General features: G+C 46.1%; 1 protein-coding gene across 2 annotated transcripts in view; it reads left to right on the top strand.

Moving 5' to 3' along the window:
- Window positions 1–19,072, top strand: part of Cables1 (Cdk5 and Abl enzyme substrate 1) — a 102,684-nt gene that overhangs the window by 55,330 nt on the left and 28,282 nt on the right. The window contains exon 4 of one of the 2 annotated variants that reach the window (XM_070029445.1): window positions 8,218–8,295. The exons of the other annotated variant lie outside the window; for it this stretch is intronic. Coding sequence (XP_069885546.1) covers window positions 8,218–8,295 — 78 coding nt within the window. The remainder of the gene's footprint in view (window positions 1–8,217; window positions 8,296–19,072) is intronic. 2 annotated transcript variants of the gene reach the window in all.

Genomic DNA, 19,072 nt, shown 5'->3' with positions numbered 1-19,072 from the left:
AGAATCAGGAGTGTAAGGCCAAGCCTGGTTTACATAGATCCTGTCTCCAAAGAACAGGAACAGAGTTAGGCCATGCACAGTGATACAAACCACTAGGCCCAGTTACTTGGGAGTCTGAGGCAGAATTGCATGAAGCCAGGAGATCAAGGTCAGCCTCAGCATAGTAGGAGTCCAAACAAAAACTGGTCTATAAAAAGCATGCAAGAAGCCGGACACTGGTGACTCATGCCTGTAATCCTAGCTACTTAGGAGGCTGAGATGTGAGGATTGCAATTCAAAGCCAACCCAGGCAGGAAAGTCTGTGACACTCTTAACTCCATTTAACCACCAGAAAACTAGAAGTGGAGCTGTAACTCAAAGTGATAGAGTACTAGCCTTGAGCAAAAGAGCCCAAGGACAGCTCTCAGGCCCTGAGTTCAGGCCCAACCACCACCAACAACAATAAAAAAGCATGCAAGTGATGCTGATGCTGGCTTTTCTTGTAGCTGTTGAGAAATCAATGGTGTGGAGGTAGGAGGACACTGCTGCAAAAGTTCTTGGCCTGCAAGTCCTTGTGGCTGTTTTCATCCAATGATTTCCAGGCAATCAGACAAGTCACATAGGAGAGAGATAGAGGGTAGGAAACCCGTTCCACTCAGCATCTTCCCCAGGTTTTTATTCCTGTTGTTGATGTATTTCTTTTTAAGACAGGATTGCACAATGTAGTTCATCCTAGGACTTGCTGTGTACCCCAGGAGCTGACACCACCACTCTCAGCTAGTCATGGATTATAATTCACTCCTTGACAGAAAGGATTCTGAAAGCCAGGGGAAGAAGAGTCTTTGGTCCCCACCAGTAGTATTGAGGGCTCAGAGGAGAAACATAATTACTGCTAATGAGTTGTTTAGGACCAAGCCCAAATTTGATGTTAGTATACTAGTGCTTGCCTGGAAAAGCAGAAGGCTCCCCCTAAGATACTTCTAAGTTATGTGACACTTCGCCTATTTTTTTTTCCTCCTCCCTGTTTGTTCTGAATTGTATCCCTTCTAAATTTATGTGTTAACGCTGGACATAGTGATACAGGCCTGACCTGTAATCCCAGCACTTGGAAGCAGAGCCCAAGGCCAACCTGGGCTATGAGACCTTGTCTCAAAAATGTCATTGGATGGTTGGGGAAAGAGGGGGTCGGTATATTGAAGTTCTAATCCCTACCATCTCAAAACATTAGAAATTAGAGTCATTGCACTTGGAGCTGGTTTAAGATGAGGTCATACAGGAGTAAGGTGGGTGTCTAATCCAAAATAACTTGTTTGTGTCCTTTCTTCCCCCCCTCCCCGCCCCCAAAAGGCACTGTCAGGACATTCTGCCAAATGAATATTAGAGTGCTTCTACAAGCCAGGGACCATCACAAGCTAGAAAGGCCTGATCCCATGCCTTCCCCTCATGCCTTCCAAGAGAAGCACTTTGGTCTAGGAACTGCTGGCCCCCAGAACTAGAAGCTAATCCGTGGATTTGGCTGTTCTTTGTCATGGTGGCCCCAGCTGACTGCATCTTCTTGCTCTCACTATCTTTGAGCTTTACTGCCATCCCGAACTGCCTGGCTCCTCACAGCTCTTCCCCCCATCACCATTCTTGAGAGTTCATCTGTGCCATAGCTTCAGTCACCCCCCAAGCAAAGGACCCTGGTACCCGCTCCCAGGCCCAAAGAGGTCCAGGAGGACTCCTGCAGCAGGCCTTTGTGTCCAGCCAGCCATGCTGAATTATTACAGTAATTATTTAAGGAACAAAGTTAGTGAGCACTAGAAGAAATGCAAAGTCTCATACCGAGTTAGCCTTGTGCTTTATGGCTTGTTTAGTGATAAGCCATTGAGCTGTTGTGTTGATGCCCAGGTGTGTCTTTACACAGCAGTCAGCAGTTTGAGATCAGAGTCTGTTAGTGCCTCTGGCTTCTCTTGCTTGTCATCTCCACCCATTGCTGGACCCAGGAACCTGAGCACAAAATCCTTTGGGGCTCTTGCTATTTCCCTCATTATTTACATTTATTGTCTTGCCTATAGCGGTGTTCAGCTGTAAGGTGGTTTGTTGTTGTGCTGTTGTTGTTGTTGTTTTATCAGTTTGTCTTGCTCAAATATTTTTCGAAGCATGTAGTGATGTTTGTATAGAAAGGAGAGTTTTTTCTTTTTTTTGTTTCATGGATTTCCTTAGTGTGCTCCATCTCTCATGAACAAGTGTAAATTGAAGTGATGACATGACATAATTGATATAGTAAATGTCTAGCTCAGCATGGGTGTGGTCAGTGGCCAGGCCCCGCTTTGCATGTGCCAGGGGTGTTGGCTCATGCTCCACAGAGGAAGCAGGACCATGGTGGGTCAGGCACGGTCAGTGAAGAGCCTTGTGCTCTACTTTAGTTCTTTTTGTTTGTTTAGTTTTGTTTTGTGCCAATCCTGGGGCTGGGCACTGCCCCTGAGCTTTTGTGCTCAGAGTCTGGCTCTACTACTTTGAGCCACAGCACCATTTCTGGCTTTTTGGTAATTAATTGGAGATAAGAGTCTCACAGACTTTCCTGCCTAGGCTGGCTTTGAACTGGGATCCTCAGATCTCAGCCTCCTGAGTAGCGAGGATTTCAGGTGGTTCTTTGGTTCTTGCAGTAAGTCCTACTTACTTTGATTACCACTTCATCTCTCAGGCCACTTCCCTCCAGGCCACCCACCAGGGCTCCTTCAGGCTTGATTAGATGTTTGTGTCTGTATCACTCGCCATCAGATTCCCAGCTCCTGCTGCCACCTCTGGCACCAAAGGAATGCTTAGAAAATGTTTGCTGATGGGAGGAGGTGGAGGAGCAAAAGATCATATAACTTGTTTCTGGGAAATCTGGTGGGATAAGGTGCACCTCCTTCGCCTAAAGTAGAGGCCTGTGCTGTAGTAATGCAAATACTAGCAAGGATGGAAGTGGTTCTTTGGAGAAGGTGCTAGTAGTTGTTTCCAGCTAAGTCAAACACCTGGAATCCATTGTGCAACCACTATCAGCCTCCAAGTCCCTTACTTCTGACCACTTCACCTGTCATTGCATTTCGTCCAGGGCTCCTGATGTCCTGAACTCTGTAATCCTCTTTCTCACTTCTCCAGAGCCTGACTAGGTACCGAACTTGTTCAGGCCAGCTGTGTGGCCGCAGGCTCATTGTTCTAGGGCCCTGTTCGCCCCAGACCTCCCTGTCCCCACAACTCCCACCCTGGAACGCCCCCTCCAGCCTATTCCAGGACAGAAGGGAACAGATCTCTTTCTGTAGAATGTTCTTGGAAGCCCCACAGATGTCTGTGTTGCCCTTGTACCCAGAGGAGGTACATCCAACCATGACGGGAGTACTTCCTAAACTGGGAACGTACCCCCAATAGCTAATGAGTATTAAAATAGGGTGCCCAGGAACATGCTCATCTTGTTGCTGCTTTTTTCATTCAGTTCTCATTGTGTGATTGCCAGCTCTTTGGGTAAGAGAGAAAGGGGCCAAGGCCCCCTTTGTGCCCACTTTAATGAAGTATTGTGAGAGGAGGAAGAAGTAGCTGTGGGAAAGAGGGTCAAAGTGGAGCTGAAAGGGAGCAGGGTTTCCAGATTTCACTGGTGTCCTGATGTTAGTCTTCTCTGAGTACAGTGAGCATACAGGGTGCCCAGCTGGGAGGTGATACATGGCAGAGAGCCAGGCCAGAAAGAACACACCTGAATGCCAGCTATATGCACTTCCCAGGGCTGCTTTACAGAGCACCACTCGCTGAGTGTTTTAATTGGTAAGAAATTCACACTCGGCTCTGGAGGCTGGAGTTCATGCCCCTGAAGTTCTGGGGCAAGTCACCCCTTGTTCTTTCAGATTCAGGTGGTAACTGACTGGCTCTTTTTTTGTGGATCTAGGACATGTGTCTGCTTGTTCCCAGAGCCTGGTGTGGTTCCCTGGGATGTGTTTGGGGATCACTAGGCTCATGCCACGTTGTTGCAGAAGTCGTTTTCTTGGCAGGTCATTTTTAATATCCTTAAGGAAATACGTTTGCTCTCCTGAGGTAGTCCACCTTTATGAGATCTAGTAGATGTCAAATAGATGAGCCAGTAGATTCCCAGGGATCTAGAAATGCACTGAGAAGACCACTTTGGGGCAAAAGCCGAATGCTGGAGGATATCCCCCCGGTTAAACATCACAGGTGACCTGTGAGAGCAAATTCGAAACTAACGGCCTATGTCTGCCAACTGCTTGTGGGTCCCCTGGCTGCTCTGAACAGCCCAGTATTTCATGAGCAAAGCTAGGGAAGGTTCTAGAAGCTCTTTGATCAAAAGTGACCATGTCAGATCCCTCCTACCCGACAGCATTTCTTTCCCAAGAGCACGGACACAAAGCCATTCAAGCAGACCGCCTAGCTGGTGTCATTCCGGCTGCAGGCGCGCGTGCGTGCTGCCTAGAAGTTTTGGAAAGCCATGTGGGCGGCAGCCCTCTGGAGCTTTTTTCTTTTGTGGGTGACCTTCACCCCCTGCAGATGTTTTGTGGAACTGTGACCTTTTGTTCCTTAAAAAGACGCATCTCCCCAGAGTTAATTCCTCTTTTGAAGTCATAATCTTTTATGGAATCCTTCCTGGCCATCTTGATTTCCAGGGAAGTGTTATGCATCCCAGATGGGGAAAAATATGTAGGCTTCACAGGCACCGCATGGGACAGGACAGAAGGTGCTGGCATCAGTGACAGGAGAGTGGTCAGTCTCTGAAGCCCATCGGAAATGGAGTTTGGTTGTTGCACATCAACACCAAACAACCACATCTGATTTAATGCTTTCACCAGCAAATAACAAGCACTCAAAGGAAGCAAACATTATAGAAGGCAACTCTCTATCATGGTGGACATTCCCCCAAGTGCTGAGCAAAGTCCCAACTCCCATGGACCCTCCAGGTTCTAACTATGGCGGTGGGCCACATGCTCCCCTCCGTTAGAAGCATGCTGGCCATACTCACAGCATAGGAAACCGGGAAGCCAACACTCACCACTTGTTGGTTCTTGCCTGCTCTGGCTAAGGCCTGTGGGACCTTCCGGGTGCCAGAACTCCGTCAGGAAACACATTTTTTCCCCCTGGGAGCCCTGTTGGTGAGCTGCTATGTGGATCTCTGCCACCTCCTACTCCAACACCTGCAGAGTGGGAGGCAGAAGGTTGCACCAAGGAGTGGCAGGAAGAGCTCCTCCTGGCTTCCCCCTCCCACTGCTGAAGACTGGCCAGCCCGAGGAGAACCCTCCTAGCGGAATGGTTGGGAGGCTGTGTGTGTTTATGGTTGCTAAACTTAGCCTGCGCAGTAGAGGAGCATGTTTTTGTGAATGAGATCCACTGCCTCTCCGAGACCCCATGGTAAGGACCACCCAGCACGAGCACTCACCCCAGAGAACAATGCAGCCTATTTACCGACCGGCGCCTTGTGGTCGAAATGCTGGAAGAAGACTTGAATTGCACTTGGCATGGATAGTCACTCATTTTTTTTTTCATTCTATTAAAAATGTCCAAACAAATTTGGTGTGTGGGAAGGAAGTACGCATTAGCACCGAGGAATAAGGAAAAGGCAGTAACATCAAGTCAGGCTAATTCATTCCACACCCTCCTTCCTGGGCACTGCTGAGAGCTCCCACATCAAGCCATGCCAGCAGTGAGCACGTTTCTTGCTGGCTGGATGGTGAAGACAGGGCTGGAGTGTCAAGAACCTCACTCCTTCATCTGGAAAGTTGGAGGCCCAGGCTGAGCAGAGCCCAGCCTCTGTATGGTGCCTACAGTGGCTCCCATGTTCTGAACTCCTCTGGGTGACCCACAGGCCAATCTGGAAAGCCATTCTGGAACACTTAGATACTAAGCAAGTAAGCAAGGAGCACTCATCCGATAGGAAGAGCCCAAGTTCAGATCCCTGGTCTGCCACCTGCTGGTACGTCACCACTGCCATGTCTCTTATTGGCTTATGCTAAAGCATTTAGAATCAAACATATTATCAATACATGTGTCAACCATTATTATGCCAGCTTGATCTACACAGGCATTGGCATGTCTGGATCTTTGTTGCTGAGTTCCATGCATGAGAGCCCAAGGAAGTTGGCTGGTGTCTGCAGATGTGCTCATGATTTCTGTGACCCTTGGACTGGCCTTTGGGGCCTTGATGGCCCTTTCAGGATGTGACATTTGTGTTCTCAGTGCAGTGAGCAGGGGTGGGGGCCTGTGGTATCTGAGGAGCAGCCTTTCTCTTCAGTGACACAGTTCTGTGCATCATGTGATCCTAGATAGACCACACATCTTAGTAACCTGGATGTTTAGCACCAAGTCTTGAGAGGTTCTAAACCCAAGTACTACACTGCTCAAAGGTAACCCAGGAAGCTGGCCTGCAGAGAAGATAATTGCTATTCATTGGGTGCATTCTATAGGCAAGATTCCAAGGATTCTCCCAGGAAGGACTAATATTACTCTAATATTCCAAAAAGATTAAAGTTACTAAACTACCCAGGAGGCTGAGATCTGGGGATCTCAGTTTGAAGCCAAGGTAAGCAGGAAAGTCCATGAGACTCTTATCTCCAACTAACCATCAAAAAGCTAGAAGTATAGGTGTGGTTCAAGTGGTAGAGTGTCAGTCTTGAATGAAAAGTGAAGGCACAGGAACCAGGCCCCTGAGTTCAAGTTGCAATATCAGCACACACCTACACAATAAAGATACCAACTTTATCCTGTTTTTTTGTTTTGTTTTGTTTTGCAGGGGATGGGGAGAGTTGTTTGTGTTTTAGACAAGGACACAGGCTCAGCAGAGTTGTTAAGCTACCTAAGGTCAAACCAAGATTACAGATCTGGTATTAGGAGCATGGCCTTAGTTGGTCCTGTTCACTTCTTCAGATAGGAACCACTAGGGGGTAATTGCAACCCTGACCTCCCTTTGCTGGGTACTCTATGCTACTGTGCAACCACTGCATTTCAGTGACCTCTCACTGGCATTCACGGAGGAGCTTCAGTGTGCTAAACCCTTGGACTTGTCCCTCAAAACAAAAGGCAGGCAAATGGTTAGCAGCACTGACTGCACCAATGCCACTACATGATTGTAGAGGGAGCACAGAAGAGATAGGGATAGAAATGATCACTAGAGGGGTTACTCTTCTTTGAAGAGTCAATAGGAGTTCACCAAAAGTTCCAGAGTAGGATATTACAGGTGAAGGAATAGCATGCAAAGAACACAGGGATAAAACAGGAGGATTTTCTTTTTTAAAGGTTGGTTACTGCAAGTACTTTAGCACAGGTACATGATATAGTGCAGGGGATATACCATGTTGCTGAGACTACAGAACGAGCCAGGAACCAAAGAAAGGGAACATTACAAACCTTGTGCACTTGGTAGTGTTTTTCCCATTTTTATTATTATGATACTGAAGGAAACATTTGTGAAAGTAAAGAAGCTTGATATATGGTATGTATTGACTTTGTGCTAAAAAGGCTGGGGTTTTTGGGTGGTTTTTTAATCTCTTCACTTAATTTCTCCATTATTTTTTTCATTAGCAATTCCCTTTGGCAAAAGTTATTCTCAGAGGCGAAGATAAGTACTTTTGAGAGTTTTTGTTTTTTGTTTGTAATACTTTTTTTTCCAAGTGGCTTTTGATTGCATAAGAACATCATGTAGAACCATTTCCAGTAGATTCTTTATAGCAGGAATGGAGGCTAAGACTGATTATGTAATTGTTCCCTTCATCTATTCTCAGAACCTAACATATTGCCAGCATATTAAAACAACAACAACAAAAAAAAAAACCACTAATGATTGTAAAGGCATCTGAGTGTCTTTCAGGGTTTCTGGCACTCCTGCTCTTGTATTGTACACTGCAGAACACAACTCAGTAGTTTAAGTGTGACAGGACTGTGCACTCAGCTAAAGACTGGGTGCTCCCTGCTCTGTCTTGTATGGGCAGCCCACAACTAGCTCCCTTGCAGGAGTGAAGTCACTGATCCACTGGCAGCACAGGTGGTGTTACTTGGGTGTGGGGAGGCCATCGTTCTGCTGGGCTGTGGCTGCCTTTTGCAGAGGAGGGCAGAATACCATCTGTTGGAGGAGGAGGCAGGAGTATGCAAATGCTGTTGTGAATTCCCTGAATGGTTAATTGCTGTAGAAGTTTTGTTGTTTTTTTTTTCAATTTAAGTCTTTACATTTAGTTTGTTGCTTTTTGTTTTTGTTTGTTGTTTTTTGTTTTGTTTTTCACTTTTTAGAATAGTCCTTATCAGTGGCAGAAGATCCTTCTGTAGTATATTTTCCGTGCTGCCATATCGAGACTGTACCCAAGCCGGGTATGTATATGCATGCATGCTTTTATTTTTTCCTGGGTGAAAAGTTGAGATGTCAATGTGCATAATGTGGCGTTCCTTTCTGTGTTCATGAACTTGCCTCTCTTTGATGGTACAAATTCAGTATTTGTGAATTTGATTTAAAGAAAATGGAACCATTTTCTTTTCAGCCAAAAAGCTTCTTTGTGTGTGTGTGTGTGTGTGTGTGTGTGTGTGTGTGTGTGTGTGTGTCTGTTCGTGTGTGTCCTCACCTGACTGTGTGTTTTGTCACCTTGTCCAACACTGTAAAGCAAGAGGAATATGGGGCCTACCATATTGCACAAGGTCACACTGGCCTTTGGACAAAAAGGTAGGTTAGAGAATCAGCCTAAACCCTGTGACTGTCCTACCTCTTCAGTCTTGGGCTGGAATTTGGAAACTGACCAGCTGCCACCCCTGGGCAAACATCACAGCCAAGTGGCACCTGACTTAATTTCCTCTGTGATTCATAAGCCCTTCTAGAAGAAAGGGAGTAATGGAAGCATTGTTACTATGCAGTCTTGACTCCTCGCCATCCCTGTGGCCTGCATTCATTCCTCTCATGTCTAGACTCTTGCCCCATCCCCATTCAGTGGCTGTCACTTCCAGTATGTAGGACAGGGCAGTTCAGTCCAGAGGATATCTGGAATATTTTAGGGTGTTGGCTCTAGCCAGCTGCCTTGTGGTCATCATGATCAACCAACACTACAGCCCACAACCCTTGAGGAGGGCAGTGTGACCTCTGATGCTGAATTATCATTTATCCATCTTGTTCCATCTCCATGGGCTCTGCCCAGGCCTTCCTTCCCACCATGGTCTTTCTCTCTCCTGTAGTCTGTCATATTTCTGGTCTGTTCACCTCACTTGCTCCTTACCAGGACTCTGCAATATAAGGCCCATAGTACAGACTGTCTCTCTTCCTTTATGGAGGACTGAGGTGTGCCTTACAGAGCATTACTAGCCATACCATGTATCAAATGTGCACTTTTTATTATCTGCAACCTGAGAACCACCTTGCAAAGTAAGTGTTCCAGAAAAAGAGCAAATCTTGAAGCTCAGGAATTAAGGACCAGCTTTTGGGGTGGCAATTGAGTTGGCCTGAAGGACACAAGCTGACTGGATCTGAAGAGACAGCCCGTTTCCTGGAGAACCCAGTTTGTAACAGTTTATCAACCCAATGTGTGACCCCCAGAGAGCTAGACTAAGTGCAGATGGCAGCCCCAGGTCCTAGAATATCTGAGTATGAACAGCTTGGACATATGCCTTCAGAGAGATGGGCAGCATCTATAGATACCCTATATCAGCCAGGGCTTGAGACTCTGGGCTTCCTTGCTGCCATCTCTGACAGCATCATTCTTTGCTTTGAGCTTAATTATTTAATCAGGTATTGAGTGTTTACCCTGTGACCAAGTGCCAGGGACACACATGGGGACTGAGGGATGGGTTCCTGTCCTCCCAAACTTACCACCTAGTAGGGGAGACACACAAAATTACACACAGGATTACTTATAACTTTTAGTAGATGCTAAAGATATCCTAGCAGGTAACTGCCAAATCCTCCTGGCTGCTTCTTTAAGACAGTTTGGCTTCCCTGTGCTTGAAGTCTTTATGTTGGGTTTATTCTCATATTCCTAGGACTCTCCTCACTGTGGTACCAAGTGCTTTATCCTTATTTGTAGATAAGATCTTTAAAGCCAGGAGCTAGTGACTCACGCCTGTAATCCTAGATATTTGGGAGACTGAAAACAGGAAGATTGTGACTTAAGGCCAACTGATAGAAAGGTTTATGAGGCTTGGAATAGTGCTTGTCATCCAAAGTCACATCAGAGGCTGCAATTAGAAGAATCATGGTAGGCCACCTTGAGCAGTCAAGTCCATGAAACTTCATGTTCCTTCTTCAAGTGGCTCGATGTACTTAAACCTCCTTCACAAGGAAGCCTCTACCAAGATGGCCTGTTCTTCCAAGGTGGCAGCTTCCAGAACCCCTCCACCTCCCACATCTTGGCTGGCCCTGACTCACCTTCCACTGTGGCCTCAAAACTTGGCTCTTGGTTTTTTAACCTGAAATGAGCACTAATTCTGGCTCCTGACATCCGTTGACCAAAGCAGATCTTAGGAGTGGTTTCTCCACTTATGTATGTATCATCGTGTATGTCCCAGTGAATGTGGGAATGCTGATAGGTGCCAGGGAGGCAGGGGTGAGTTTCCAATTCAGGGCAACTAGAGAGCCCCAAAGCAGCCCTGGAAAAGATAAGACCATCCTTGTAGTTGCTTTCCAAGTGAAAGAGGTTTGAGTACATTTAGACTGGGGATATAAAATCCCATTACCCCCTGCAGCCCTCCAAGTCCTACCCTGACATGCTGCTGACATACACCACTGCCTCACGGGATTCAGGATTCATGCATGCCGTGGAACCAGTAAGCACCTACTGTGTGTCCGGCACTGTTCAAGGCAGTAGATACAAAGTGAACATGAAGATATTGCTTCCTCATGGAGACAAGAGAAAAATAAACTAGACACAAGCAGAACAGTTCCCAATTAAGTAGCCTTACACCATGCCCGTGCATGGCCGAGCCCAGAGGAGGAGGTGTGTGCTTCAGGAGGAGAATGGGGAGACTTCCCACAGGAGATGGCTCTGCCACTACCCTTAGAGGTGAGGGGGAAGGATATCCCAGATTTTGTGTGGACTTGCAAGGATGTCAGAGGATGATCCCACTTCTAGTGACCTCCTGGGGGCACAGCTGACCTTGCCTGCCCTGTTGAGAGAATTCAATAAAGCCCCATTCAAGCTAGAATCCTGTTGCAACAGTGCCATATCCAGCCCTGTGTCAATGAGACAGAGAGAGACAATTACAGATGGAAGTGGGCTCTGGGAAGAGACTGCCACGGGCTTACCGTCAGCCCTCAGTCCCAGCTCCCTTGTCTGTAGTGGGGATGTGTGGCTCCTGAAGAAGATGGTTGTCCATACTGCTCATGTGGAAGTGGTAAGTCCTGCTGAATGAGGAATGTATGAAGGGGATGTGCTCCTCACACTCCCCACCATCAGTGACTGCATATGTAATCATCCAGCCTTCAAAATTTTGATGTTTGTCAGAATGCTCAGATCTGCTGAACATTGCAGTTCTAGTTGGTGCCTTGTTTTCTGCTGGACCTCAGGATAGAAGCCTCATTGGCCTGGGCTGGAGAACAGTGTAAAATGCAAGTTACCAGGCACAAAGCTGAAGGTCAGGGTGGTTCCCATGATCCCAAGTTCAGACTCTGTGTCCCTGCCTTGATTGAGGGGGAAAGCTATCTGAGAGACAAGTATGTTTACTTAGGACTCACTGAGGGTATAGTCAGGCATTTGTGTGAATGTGCCAAACAGAGGTATCAAAGCTAACACCGGAATATTACTTAGTGTGCTAGGCCCTGTACCAAATGCCTTCCAGCTGTTCGCTCATTTCTTATAAGAATCTGTATAACCTGGACACCAGTGGCTCACACCTGTAATCCTAGCTACTCAGGAGGCTGATATCTGAGGACTGCAGTTCAAAGCCAGGCCAGGGAGGAAAGTCCATGAGACTCTATCTCCCATTAACCAATAGAAAGCCAGAAGTGGTGCTGAGGCTCAAGTGGTAGAGCGCTTGCCTTGAGCTGATAGACAGCACCCAGGACTAGAGTTCAAGCCCCACAACCAACAAAAAAGAATCTGTCTAAGTTGAGTACTTAGGTTATCAGTAGTTAACTTGAGGAGGCTAGACGGGAGCAGAGCTCAGCCACCTCCCCAGGTGGTGGAGACCAGGGTGGGAGATTGGGATAGTCAGCTCACAGAGGCAGCTCTGTCTGCTGATACACAGTTTGAAAATTGTTTTCCCCTTCAGAGTTGGGCCTGCTTAAGGACCATCAGTGTGCAGCCAGTGCTAACTGCTGTTCCTCTCTGGGTGATGGTGGAGTTCAATGGTCAGGACCAGCTTGGTTCTTATTGGAAGGCATACCACATGGAGGTCACCTCCTGAGGATGCTGGTGGCTGAGTTTCAGAAAGTTTCAGAGATTACTGGTTTACCCTGTGGCACTGGATCATCCGATCTCAAATTCCAAGCATCTCTGGATAGAATCAGCTTTTTAGTTCCTTTTTACAGTGCTGAGGATTGAACCCAGGGCCTCACACATGCTAAGCTACTGTTCTACCACTGAGCTGTACTGCCACTCCTATTTATTTTCTTTTTACTTTGAGACTGGGTCTTGCCTAAGTTACCTAGTTGAGATTAGAAGCATGTGCCACCACAACCAGCCTGGGTAGAGTCTTGCATAAAAAATCGTCTTGTTAATTCCTCCATTTGGATTGTTATTGTGAGACTGAAGTGTGTGGTAATGGGGTAGCATCTATTTGATACAGACCTGCTGAGGTACCTTACTGACATGACGATAAAAGTGCCACCCACTGGACCTCCCTAGTACCTTTCCCTTTGTACCCAGGCTGCCCCACCACCCAGAAAGGAATTTAGGAACAATAGAAGCCTTTCCCAGGTCTAGATGCAGTGCATGAGAACAATACCAGCACCCAATAGTTCATGAGAAGATCAGTCACATTGCTGGATGTATCTTCTTCAACAATGGCAAGTAACCAGGCTCCTGAAACACAGAACAATTTTTTTTTTAATTTGTTTTACTTTCTTTTTTGGGGGTGGTATTTATTTTGCTGTTATTGTTGGGTCTGTTTTTGTTTTGTCTCATTCACAGTACAAACAAGGCAGAGAGCCTGTGCTGAGCTATTTATAGGGGTAGGTTTACTCTGCCTTCTGTTCCTGTACAGTGTAGAAGTACTAGGGTTTGAACTCAGAGCCTTGCACTTGATAGTCAGGTTCTCTACTGCTGAAGCAGGCCTCCAGACCTATTTTTTGCTGGTGTTGTTTAAAGATAGAATCTCACTTCCTGCTGGGATGCATAGAAAACAAAATATGCCTCTTGTAGACCTCTCACTGTTGTTGGACAGGAGCACACCATTGCATCCAGTTCTCCTCCACGGAGATAGAGTCTCAGGAGCTTTTCTGTCCAGATTGGCCTAAAACTCCAGTCCTCCCAATCTCAGCCTTCTAAGAAGCTAGGTTGACAGATACATACCACTGCACACGGGTATGAGTTAAAAGGCTATTATGGAGGGGGGACCAAGATGGCGACGGGGCAGTAGGGAAACGCCACAGCTCTCTCCAACCAAAAAGAGAGTTCGAGCTCCAACGCTTAATCTCCCCAAGAGATCGACAACAACAAAAAGACGAACACTCAGAGAAAAACCAGAGGCGGAGAATAACAAAAAAGAAACAGAGGAAAAGAAGAATTTCAGAAGAAAAGCGAAGACCCCTCCCCCAACCTTTACTGGCCGCGCGGCAGTGCGCCAAGCCGCCGGCCAGCCGGCCCGGCGGGGGCTGCGGGAGCCCCAAGAGACACAGCAGAGACACAGGGGGCCGCTTTCAGATCACCAGGTACTGGTTTACAGAACAGCGGATCGCCAGGAACAGAGAAGCCTACCAGCCGGGAGTCTCCACGAGGATCCCACCCCCACCCCTCACTCTCCACCTGAGCAGAGAGGCTCCATCCCGCCAAAGCCACTCGGCACCAGCAGCGCGCCCACCCGATCGCGATCGCAACGACCCGGCACTCTCCACCCGAGCAGAGAGGTTCCATCCCGCCAAAACCGCCAGCAGCACGCAAAGGGAACTGTCTGCAGACCACCCACCCGCCCGCCCGATCACGATCGCAACGACCCGGCGGGGCCACTCGGGCCCCAGAGGTACCGCGAAGAAGCTGTCTGAGCGGGGACACTCTTGACCCGACAGCTTCGACAGAGGCAGAGACAGAAAAGAATCACACAGAGCCACCACCGCCCAACCCAGCCCGGATTGCAACAACAACTGACGACCTACACCACACAGAAACAACCAGCTCCAGGGTGAGTACCCCACAGGGGAAGTGTATCCCTCAAGGGAGACCAGAGCTGGAGGGAATCCCCAGACCCTGACCTAGACTCCCTACCCCAACACCCGGACCACAGGACCCACTAAAACTGGGAACTGTTTGAGAGCTCCACCAGCCCGTGGAGCACACTCAGCTGGCCAGGCTAGAGCAAGAGCACCCCTGGAAGGGAGCTTAAATGCCCAAGCCAGGAACAGCGCCCCTGGGTCAAGACTACCAACAGTAGAAGAAATTTGAACTGTGTCCCCCAGGCTGTATAACCTAGGTGGTATACACATCAGCACAGGCCTAACGAGTGCGCTCCAGGCTGCATAACCTAGGTGGTATACACATCAGCACAGGCCTAAAAAGCGCGCTCCAGGCTGGGGCCGGAACCAGGCCCGGGGATCCGGCGCCTGAACAACACAACCAACTCCTCCCAATTGAAGTAAAAAGCTGAGCATACGCCTCAACAGAGGGGAGAAAGCCAGGAAACAACACTCCCCAGGGAAGCACGCCTGTGACAACAAAAGACCTGGAGGCCCAGGACAAGAGAAGCCCAAACCCCACCAAAACTCCACCCATATACCCTAGACTGGGAATTGGGCAACACAGGCTGCCAGCACCTGATAGTAAGCAGGAGCTCAGACTGTTAAGGCGGCTCAGCAATAGAGTGATAGTCTTGGATGTATGAGGCCCTGGATCTGATTCCTCAGCATCACAAAAGCAAAAAGGGTCAGAAGTGGTGCTGTGGCTCAAATGATAGGGTGCCAGCCTTGAGCTGAAAAGCTGAGGGACAGCACCCAAACCTAGAGTTCAAGCCCACAACCAGCCCAAAACAAACAAACAAAAACACATCAGGAGCCCATAGCAGACTCCAGCATTTGGGAGAGTGCATCCAGAGCATCTGTTCTTCACAAGAGCACCCGTAGGAGCAAACACAAGCAGTCTAGGCTGCTCAACCCTTCCAAAGGCGGGAACTGCCAGCAATCTACAGCAGAGAGCTGAGAATCCTAAGTAAGTCAGAATAGCAGCTGGAAATAGGCTCCCAACAGAACCCAGATCAGGCACAGACTCTCTCTACCAATACAGAATCAGCAACCAAGCAAAGACAGACACACCAAAACAAAATTGAAGAGCAGTCTCCTGAACCTCCATGCGAAAATCACAGAGAAAAATCACAAGGTTTACTACCACCCAGGACAGCAAGCTCACCTCAAAAGCCAGCAGCCACACAGGGGAGAGCCCCAGTGGGAGCAAAGCAGGAATGGAAGACAAAGGCTACTTCCAAGGGTTGCTGGAGGCAATGACTCAAGAAATAAAGCGAGAAATTGATCAGAAATTGAAAGAGCACAAGGATGAACTATCCAAAGAGATACAGGGTATCAAACAAGAGATGCATGCAAAAATAGAAGCTGCACAAACCTCAGTAAGAAGTGAGATAAACGCCAAATTAGAGGTAATGCATACCTCATTGAGAGGTGAGATCAGTACTCTGAGAACCAACATTGAATCCATAAAGGGATCCATTTCCTCCATGCAAACCACAATAGAAGCCACTGTCAACAGAGTGAATGAAATGGAAGGTCGAGTGTCAGATACAGAAGACAGAATACACCAACTGGACCAAAAAGTGACAGATATGGAAAAATTACTCAAACCAAAGGGATATTCAAGAGCAAGCAGATAATGCTAAAAAATTTAACCTTCGCATAATTGGAGTGGACGAAGGTGAGGAATTCCAGAGCAAGGGAATGCACCACCTATTTAACAATATAATCAATGAAAATTTTCCCCACCTCAAAAACGACCATCTTAACTACATCACAAAAGCTTATCGAACACCCAACAAGCAAGACCCCAGGAGAAACACTTCTAGACACATTATAGTAAAAATGATAGATCTGAATAATAAGGAAACAATCCTGCATGCAGCAAAAATGAAGAAGGAGCTATACTACAATGGGAAAAAAATAAGAATTACTGCAGATCTCTCCACACAAACAATGAATGCAAGAAAAGCCTGGGAAAGCACCATACGAGCCCTGAGAGCCAATAACTGCCAACCCAGACTGATCTACCCGGCAAAGCTAGCATTCACATTTGATGGAGAACTGAAAACTTTTAATAGCAAAGAAAAACTAAATGAATACATAAACATTAAGCCAGCATTACAAAGAATTCTAAGAGGGGGGACACAACCTGAAGAAAGCAGCCAGGAACTGGGGCCTGCCCCAAACAGGCGTTACTCAAAGTCTAACTGAGCAAGCACAGGAGGAAAGGAAAAAAGAAAAACTTAGGAAAACGGAATGGCAGGGACAACAATGCATCTCTCTATACTTTCTCTTAATATAAATGGGCTGAATTCGCCAATTAAAAGAAAACGAACTGAGGACTGGATAAGAAAACAAGACCCATCCATCTGTTGCCTTCAGGAGACCCACCTCTCAGCCAAACATACAAACAAACTCAGAGTGAAGGGGTGGAAAAGGATCTACCAATCAAACGCCCCCAGTAAGAAAGCAGGTGTAGCTATCCTGATATCTGACAAAATAAACTTTTCATTAAAATCAGTACAGAAAGACAAGGACGGACACTACATATTAATAAAGGGAACAATCCAAGAGGAGGATATAACCATCATCAACTTATATGCCCCAAATATTGGTGCACCCAGATATGTCAAACAAATGCTCTCAAACTTACAGAATAAAATAGATCCCAATACGATAATACTAGGAGACTTTAACACACCACTCTCACCAAAGGACAGGTCTACCAACCAGAGGATTGGCAAAGAAGCTACCGAATTAAGAGAGGCCATACTGCAAGCGGAATTAACTGACATCTACCGAGTATTTCACCCTAAAACAACACAGTACACATTCTTCTCAGCAGCTCACGGAACTTTCTCCAAAATAGACCATATCATAGTTCATGCAAGGAACTTAAGCAAATACAAAGGGATCGACATAATCCCCTGTATCCTATCTGACCACAGTGGAATCAAGCTAGCTCTCAATAACAAAGCATACCGCAGAAATTTCTCCAATACATGGAAATTGAACAGCACACTCCTTAACAATGCCTGGATAACAGAAGAGATCAGAGAAGAAATAAAGCATTTCCTACAACTCAATGAAAATGAAAACACCTCACAAAGAAACTTGTGGGACACAGCAAAAGCAGTCCTGAGGGGCAAATTTATTGCCCTCAGTGCCCACATCAAGAGAATGGAGACAGACCAAGTAAATAATCTCATGTTGCAATTAAAACAGCTAGAAAAACAGGAAAAAATGGGACCTAAAGCTACTAGAAGAAGCCAGATAACCAAATTAAAAGCAGAGATTAACCAATTAGAAAATCAGAAAACCATAACCAAAATAAACCAAACAAAAAGCTGGTTCTTTGAAAAAATAAACAAAATTGATGGCCCATTGGCTAGATTAATTAAAAAAAGAAGAGAGGAAACCCATATTAATAGGATTAGGGATGCCACGGGAAACATCACCACACGTACCTAAGATATCCAAACAATTCTAACAGACTACTTTCAAAAGCTATACTCTCTAAAGGAAGAAAATCGGGCAGAAATGGATGCATTTTTAGAGAAATACAAGTTGCCCAAACTGAGCAAAGAAGAAGTTAACCAATTAAATAAGCCAATATCCTATAATGAGATACAGGAAGCTATCAAAAGTCTTCCAACAAAAAAAAGCCCAGGACCAGATGGATTCACAGCAGAATTCTATAAGACCTTCAAACAAGAACTAATACCCATACTCCTCAAGCTCTTCAGAGAAACAGAGAAGGAAGGAGCTATCCCAAACTCATTCTACGAAGCCAATATCACACTCATCCCCAAACCAGGCAAAGACCCAACCAAAAAGGAGAATTACAGGCCAATCTCCTTGATGAACACAGATGCAAAGATCCTTAACAAGATTCTAGCTAACAGAATCCAGAAACACATAAAAAAAATAATTCACTATGACCAGGTAGGCTTCATCCCAGAGACACAGGGATGGTTTAACATACGTAAGTCAATAAATGTAATCCAACATATCAACAGAGCCAAGGTCAAGAATCATATGATTATCGCTACAGATGCAGAAAAGGCCTTTGACAAAATTCAACATTCATTCATGCTAAAAGCTCTGGAGAAAATAGGAGTAGAAGGAACATTTCTAAAAACAATAAAAGCCATTTATGACAGACCAATAGCCAATATTATACTTAATGGGGAAAAGCTACAACCAATTCTCCTAAAATCAGGAACAAGGCAAGGATGCCCACTGTCTCCACTCCTCTTCAATATAGTCCTAGAACCCTTAGCCAGGGCAATAAGGCAAGAAAAAGACATTAAAGGGATCCGCATAGGAAAAGAAGAAGTTAAACTATCCCTTTTTGCAGACGACATGATACTATACCTCCAAGATCCCAAAAACTCCATCCCCAAACTCTTAGAAATCATAAATCACTTTGGCAAAATAGCAGGATACAAAATAAACCCACAAAAATCAGTTGCCTTCCTATACACTGATAATGTACAGGAAGAGAGGGAAATAAAGGGAGCAACCCCATTCACAATAACCTCCCGAAAAATAAAATATTTAGGAATTAACCTAACCAAAGATGTAAAAGAACTATTTCATGAGAACTATAAAAAGTTAAAGAAAGAAATTGCAGAAGACACTAGGAAATGGAAAGACCTCCCATGCTCCTGGATAGGCCGACTTAATATAGTAAAGATGGTAATACTTCCAAAACTAATATACAAATTCAACGCAATTCCTATTAAAATCCCAGTGACGTACATCTCTGAAATACAG

This window comes from Dipodomys merriami, unplaced genomic scaffold, assembly GCF_024711535.1.
Source record: "Dipodomys merriami isolate MVZ:Mamm:240054 unplaced genomic scaffold, mDipMer1.0.p SCAF_2, whole genome shotgun sequence".
NCBI classification, from domain to species: Eukaryota; Metazoa; Chordata; class Mammalia; order Rodentia; family Heteromyidae; genus Dipodomys; species Dipodomys merriami.
Note: the sequence above shows the minus strand (reverse complement) of the source record. Positions and strands in the feature narration are given on the sequence as shown.